Consider the following 6,585-nt stretch of genomic DNA (forward strand, 5'->3'; position numbering starts at 1 on the left):
ATCCAGAACATAAATACAGATGTAGAGGCATAGCCTTGTAGACAGGGATTTTCTTCAGCTGCTTTGAGAAGCAGGAAGCAGCAGAACACACCCAGGCTGGGTGCCAAGAGGAATATTAAACAGTGAGATCCAACTAATGAAAGAGAGCAAGTCCCAGAAACTCCTTATCCAGAGACCCACTTTGCTTACTCCATTCTCACCCTCCTAATCCCAGTCGCAGCTTCATTCTTATCACTTGCTGCTTCTCATCAAGTGAGAATTGCTCTGGTCTCCAAACTCACCTCACCTAGGCTCCCCATTGGTCTCTGCTTCACGCTGCTCTAACCTCATCCCTTTCTACTCAATAAAGGCTCCATCTTACCTCTTTGTTTCCTTCTTCCCACTATTTGCCCTCTACATTCTCACTCCACAAGCCCCATTACTCTCCTTTTCCTTGGAAGGCTTCACTATGGGAACAACTGACCCCTGTGCAAAGATAACATACTGAAAGAAAGGGGTGGGGGACAAAACATGGAACAGATGCATGAGAACAGGCAGTCCAGAAAAATTAAATCCTCAAAATATGCTGACATTTCCAACAAAAGAATTTAAAGTGGCATATCTGGGGCAAAAGTCTATCAAAATATGGGCACAGGCACCAAGTAAAATATAGTGAAACCCAAATCTGAACCAAAATTTACCAGTTCAGGCTCTTATCTGCCTTCAGAATGAGTGCAGGCATAAAGAAAAGCCACCAGCGCAGCACAGGCACCAAGGACTTGCAGCAATACAATCAGAGCTGTACAAATAGAACCATGTTGTGTTGCACAAGATGCTAATAGTGACAAATAAGTCTATCATTTAGTGACATCTTTCATCTATTTTTCTATCAGGACTGTATTTCCAGCAATAACCAGGACAGAAGATTAAGTACTGCAGACGGAGTAGCAACAGTAAAGCTGAGCGGTTCGTTACACCCACCTGAAAACGTGCCCTCCAAGTTTCAAAGCACAGACAGAAGGCAAAGCAGCACAACATTTATGAAAGATTACCAAGAGAAAGGTGAGGAAACTAATTCAATGAGGCTCCATAAACGGAGGAGGAGGTTTGTAATTAAGAAGAGCCCAATTCTAATTTCCATGAACAGTTCCACTCCCAACTTGCCCACACTTAAATCCGATGACGGAAATAACAAATGGAAAAGTCTCTACCAGATACAAAGCAAAAGAAAGCAAATAATGAAGGAAACTTGTTCTAAGTACAAGAGTAATAATAGAAGAATAATCACTCCTTATCATGTTTCCAGAATATTTGTAGAAGATAAATACAGAGTTCTATACTGTGAAGTACCAAAAGCTGGCTGCTCTAACTGGAAACGGGTTCTCATGGTTCTCAATGGATTGGCTTCTTCCACTAAAGATATACAACACAACACAGTGCACTATGGCAACTATCTAAAAAGGCTGGATGGGTTTGATCGCAAGGGAATTTATCACAGGCTCAACACTTACACAAAGATGCTTTTTATTCGTGAACCTTTTGAAAAGCTGGTATCTGCATTTCGGGACAAGTTTGAACATCCAAACAATTACTATCATCCCGTGTTTGGAAAAGCCATCATTTCCAGATACCGTGTCAATGCCACCAAAGAAGCATTAAGGACAGGCTCCGGAGTCAAATTTAAAGAGTTCATTCAATATCTCCTGGATGTACATAGGCCAGTGGGTATGGACATCCACTGGGATCATGTCAACAGGCTTTGCAGCCCGTGTCTAATAGATTACGACTTTGTTGGGAAATTTGAAAGTATGGAAGAAGATGCAAACTTTTTCTTGCACCTAATTGGTGCTCCACAAAATTTGACTTTCCCTAAGTTCAAAGACAGGCACTCCAATGAAGAAAGAACTACCACTAAAATCACACAGCAGTACTTTGCACAGCTTTCTCCCTCTCAAAGGCAACGAAGTTATGACTTTTACTACATGGATTATTTGATGTTTAACTACTCAAAGCCTTTTGAGGATTTATATTGATTTAAGTGCTGGGACACTTCCCATATCAGTTGAATTTCATTACAAACCCAGGCGACTTCTGCTTATACACCTGTCTGTTAGTAAGGATTGGTCAAAGAACAGGAAAACAAACCCAAAACAGAACATAAGTGGTTAGTGATGTTTACACCTTCACCTTAAATGCCTCCTTTTTCAAATCATTTATGAAGTGTATATACATACATGTATAATAATACTATATGTCAGGGCTCCCAAATAAAGCACATAATTTTCCATGCTGGTGTGGCTTGTGTTTACAGTGGAAGGACAGCTTGGAACTGGGGGAACACAGCTGTAGGCTCTACAGCAAATGTAATATTTTAAGTTCTTTACTAGTTAGAAAATGAAATCTTTTTAAATTACAGGGTAGCAAGAAAAAATACAGAATACATATATTTCATCAAAATCTGCAATGCATCAAGCCACACACAAACATGCACTATGTATGAAGCTGGTCAAATATTGATATTTCCTCATAATATTAATAAAAAAATAAAAAGGAAATTACCACACTGTTCAAAAAATACATTGGTGAAAACAATTAATACTCAGTCACCATGCGAGTGCAGTATTAAACCAGATGTTTTAATTCAGAGAGAGGATGCGTTCTCCCCATTTAGTATCTCCCTTATGGCATATTCATCTGCAAGCAGATAAAATGAAGGCGAACATTTGCATCTTTATGCATGTTATTAAGATTCTTTTAATCCTTTGCATTAACATAAATCTCTGGTTTAATCTTTATAGTCACCAAGAATATCAAATCTTTTCTTTATAGTAACAAGCAGGAGTAAATGCAGCTTCCTGCCCACCAGGATAGTTCTTTTCTTTGCTGCAAACAATTTGCACTTGTTTATTTCGGTAATAATTAGATTCAGTTTCACACACACAAAATATTCCAAGTGTTGTCATTCAGCTGTTCCTTTTCTATATAGAGAAGGCATTCTCTCATTTTCCATCAAAAATCTCTTGGGAGAATAGAATAGCAGACCTCCTACTGCACCTTACTGCTTTTGTTAACCTTCACACGCACTCTGGATGTGGTATCCTTGTCTACATGTCCCTTAACCATTTGGAATAAATAATAATTTCAAAGTTAAGATGCAAGGCTATACTGGAACAAGTCTCAGATTCTACAATAACGTTAAACTTAAGCACCTCAGTAATTTTCACATTTCGTATTTTGCAACCAATTTCAGAATTTCACCAGTACTGGCACTGTACAAGTGTACAAATATCTAAGAGGTTTTTTTTCCCCCTCAATCATTTTACATTTACAGGTCCAAATAAAACAAAAATTACTTATACAGATGGTTTCATGTATCACACGCATTTATCTACAGCTCGCTTTGCCTACAAACATCCCACATTTCTCTGTTTTTCCCAACTTTAATAGAGAAGTGTCATGTTATAAAAATAGTTTGCATTGAAAGATTACTGATGAATGTTTCACCTGACTAACATCAGCATTTCATTCCTACAAACTTTTTTTGTTCAGTGAAGAAGTGGATGTTTTTGGAAGTTTCAGAAAGATAACAACTTCCACTGTTCCACGAATCCAGTGAGCACCCATCTGCCCTCTGCTCCTCATCACTCTGTTGCTGCTGCAGCCTCCATCCTGCCTTCTGCCCATTCAGCAGCTGAGTGGGTGGAAGGGCAACAGACTTTCAGGCAAAATAACTTTTTTTGCTAGCGCCAGACAGGCAGGAGCCTACTCACTTGGGCTGCTCTGCCAACAGACAGGTGCTGCTGAGAGCTCCTCTCTACAGGTCTCGCTGAGGAGGATCCACGTTAAACCAGGTGCCTTTGCAGCGCAAGTAGAGGAAAGCATTGATTCTGATAGTGATGAGATTATAGTTTGTGTGCACACATAATCAAGAACGCCACCAGTAACTTGAGTTATGCTCTCCTTATCATTTAATTGTGTGCTCTAAAAAGTGATGGTACTCAAATTGGTACAGTTAATTTGCATGTAGTTAAGGAAGCCACAAACACTCACTACATAAGGAAAAGATATAAAGATCAGAGCCCTCGTGGTTATGGAGGTTAATTCCACAATGTGGCCAAGGCAAAGCTGGTTAGCATTTGTATTCAGCCCTCTGCTACTGTTAGAGAGCTCTAGAAAATATTACAGAACTAGTAATAGTAACCAGATTCACATCAAAGACCTGACTTTCTCCTTCCATTTCCTCTTCTGTCACCCTGCTTTGTTTTCAGCTTGACCCACACACACAGACTGATAGAGCCATATGGTCATGTTTGCATCTGACAGACTTTTTTGGTAAAGCTGAACAATACATTCACTGCCTACATAGGAAAAAAAAAAAAAAAAAAACCAAACAGCAACATTCCCCTTTTTATGTCAAGTTCAGGTGCATCTTCCATCCCTCAGCCCCCAAATCTATTTTACTTAAAAATCTTTACTACATCAATAAAAGCTAACAACCGTGAGAGGAATAAAAATTTTAATGACAAATGAAGATATAGACTTCAGGAGGGTTTTATTTTATCTGGACTAACAAATCATCATTTAAAGAGAGGCTTAGGTTATATGTATGCTTATGGCAAGCTGTATATAGGGAGATGAGTAACTTACTGAGGAGATCTGCTTTTTGAATGTTCTAATGCCGTTAGTTTTGACAGAGTAAGAAAGATCCGCATACATGGGCTGTTTGTACAGCACAGAATATTAATGCTTGCTTCTGTTGTGCTACCCCTCCCATTGGGGTAACACTTTTACTGACAACGGCAGCATGAGCACACTTGCCACATAAATACATGTACAATTATCTACTGCATATGAAGTACACATAGAAAAGAAAATCCGTGAAAACAAGGTTTTACATGCTAAAGGTATCTATCAAAAGAAATATGTTAATATAAGAATCCACATGTGTGAAGATATACATAAGAATTACAGATGATTATAAAATAATATAGGGAATATCAAACATGCATTGCTTTTTAAATAGTTATTCTTTGTTTGCTTTAGCAATAAATGAATTAATGAGTTAGGCCATCTCAGGTAGTGCTATATCATCTGGAATTCCAGATTAAAAGAAGTGAATTTTTTTGTTTATGTTTTTTATTTGTATTTATCATTGCCTATTATTGACACTGGTTACCTTGAATCACTGAGTTGACAGGCATTAATTTCTTCCTCCCAGCAAGAAATTGCATCAATAGCTGGGCACAGTCCAGCCAAACACTGGGAAAATAAACATTACCATGCAAATCGCAGACTGATCTATTCATTTTAATTTCAGTGGTACCAGAACAACAGCATCTGCATGCAGCAGTAGTTTGTTTTCAGACCACAACATAAGAGACAGTCACAGCACAGCCAGTTTGAGCTCACATTGCTTCAAGGGATTATTTCCAGGTTGGCACTGTTATTTGTGGTGACTTCAAAACCTCAGCACGTACCCACGCACACTGAACAACAACCCAAGCTTCTCATGGCAACACGGATGTAATTACTTTTCCTCCCAAGAAGACAGTTGCTGGTTAAGAAAGGTGAGCAGTTTTCCCAGCTTTCTGCAGTGGTACCTACCAGACAAGCCTACAAACGTCTCAGATGTCTCCCAGCACAATACAGCTGTAAGAACACACTGGAGTTGGTGTAACGTCTATGTTTTGCACTTAGATATACTAGGGACCTACTTGCCACACATCAGTCTCTTTTGCCCAGATTTTTCAGGACTAAACATACAAATAAAAGCATCAAAAATTAAATGTGTATCTACACACACGCACTGGATTCAAGTTTTAAGAATGGCAAACACAAGTTCCACTTTTCAATTAAATTGTGAAGTATTTGAAAGCATTAAATCCTTGGGCAGTAAAGACAAGACAGTGTGGAACATACTGACACATAACAGGATTAAGCTTTGCTTATTGCCAACAAGCTATTTGGATAATATATTATGAAGCAATTGATACAGTTAACTATGACTCATGCGAGAGAAATGTTTGCTTTATAACTAACTTAATAGAAACATTCAGCCTTGTAGGAAGTATAGGAAGTATTTTCTTGTAAAAAGTATTTTCTTATCTGTTTTGATGAATGTCTCAAAATAATAAGTTTAAAAACAACACTTTTGGAAGTTTATCCCTACACATAACTCATCAGACAATTAATTTACATGTAGCAAGGAACATAGATATCCAACATCTGCCAAACAGACAAGCCTTTAGAAATAATTTTCCAGGCATTTTAGACTTCATTGAATTTTACCCAGCCATATAAACAAGCTTTTTCCATGTTCAGCAATCCAGTATGGGGAAAAAAAAAAAAAAAAAAAAAAAAGGAAAAAGAAAAAAGAAAAAAGAAAAACCTGAAGACATTCAACAGAATTGCAGTGATCCATTTTTCTATTACATGCCTGCCTTGTAGGAGACTTGAATTCTCCTGTTTAAATTCATCTATTACTGTACTGCTGGTCCTATGTTTCACATTCTGCTTTATAGGACTATCCGTGATCTTTTCTAGCAGTGTCATCATTTTTTCCTGGAGCCTAAAATTATGCTGTCAAGTTATGAAAAATGAAAGAGG

At 38.0% G+C, this 6,585-nt stretch overlaps 1 protein-coding gene across 1 annotated transcript in view; it reads left to right on the plus strand.

The window, feature by feature from the left end:
- CHST8 (carbohydrate sulfotransferase 8) overlaps positions 1 to 2,264 on the plus strand; it is a 160,454-nt gene extending 158,190 nt beyond the window's left edge. Inside the window, exon 4 of the mRNA XM_015874088.2 lies at positions 873 to 2,264. Within this exon, the coding sequence (XP_015729574.1) occupies positions 873 to 2,012 (1,140 nt within the window). The 3' untranslated portion in view covers positions 2,013 to 2,264. The remainder of the gene's footprint in view (positions 1 to 872) is intronic.
- Positions 2,265 to 6,585: the final 4,321 nt, after the last annotated feature.

Source organism: Coturnix japonica, chromosome 11 (assembly GCF_001577835.2).
Source record: "Coturnix japonica isolate 7356 chromosome 11, Coturnix japonica 2.1, whole genome shotgun sequence".
In the NCBI taxonomy this organism is placed as follows: domain Eukaryota; kingdom Metazoa; phylum Chordata; class Aves; order Galliformes; family Phasianidae; genus Coturnix; species Coturnix japonica.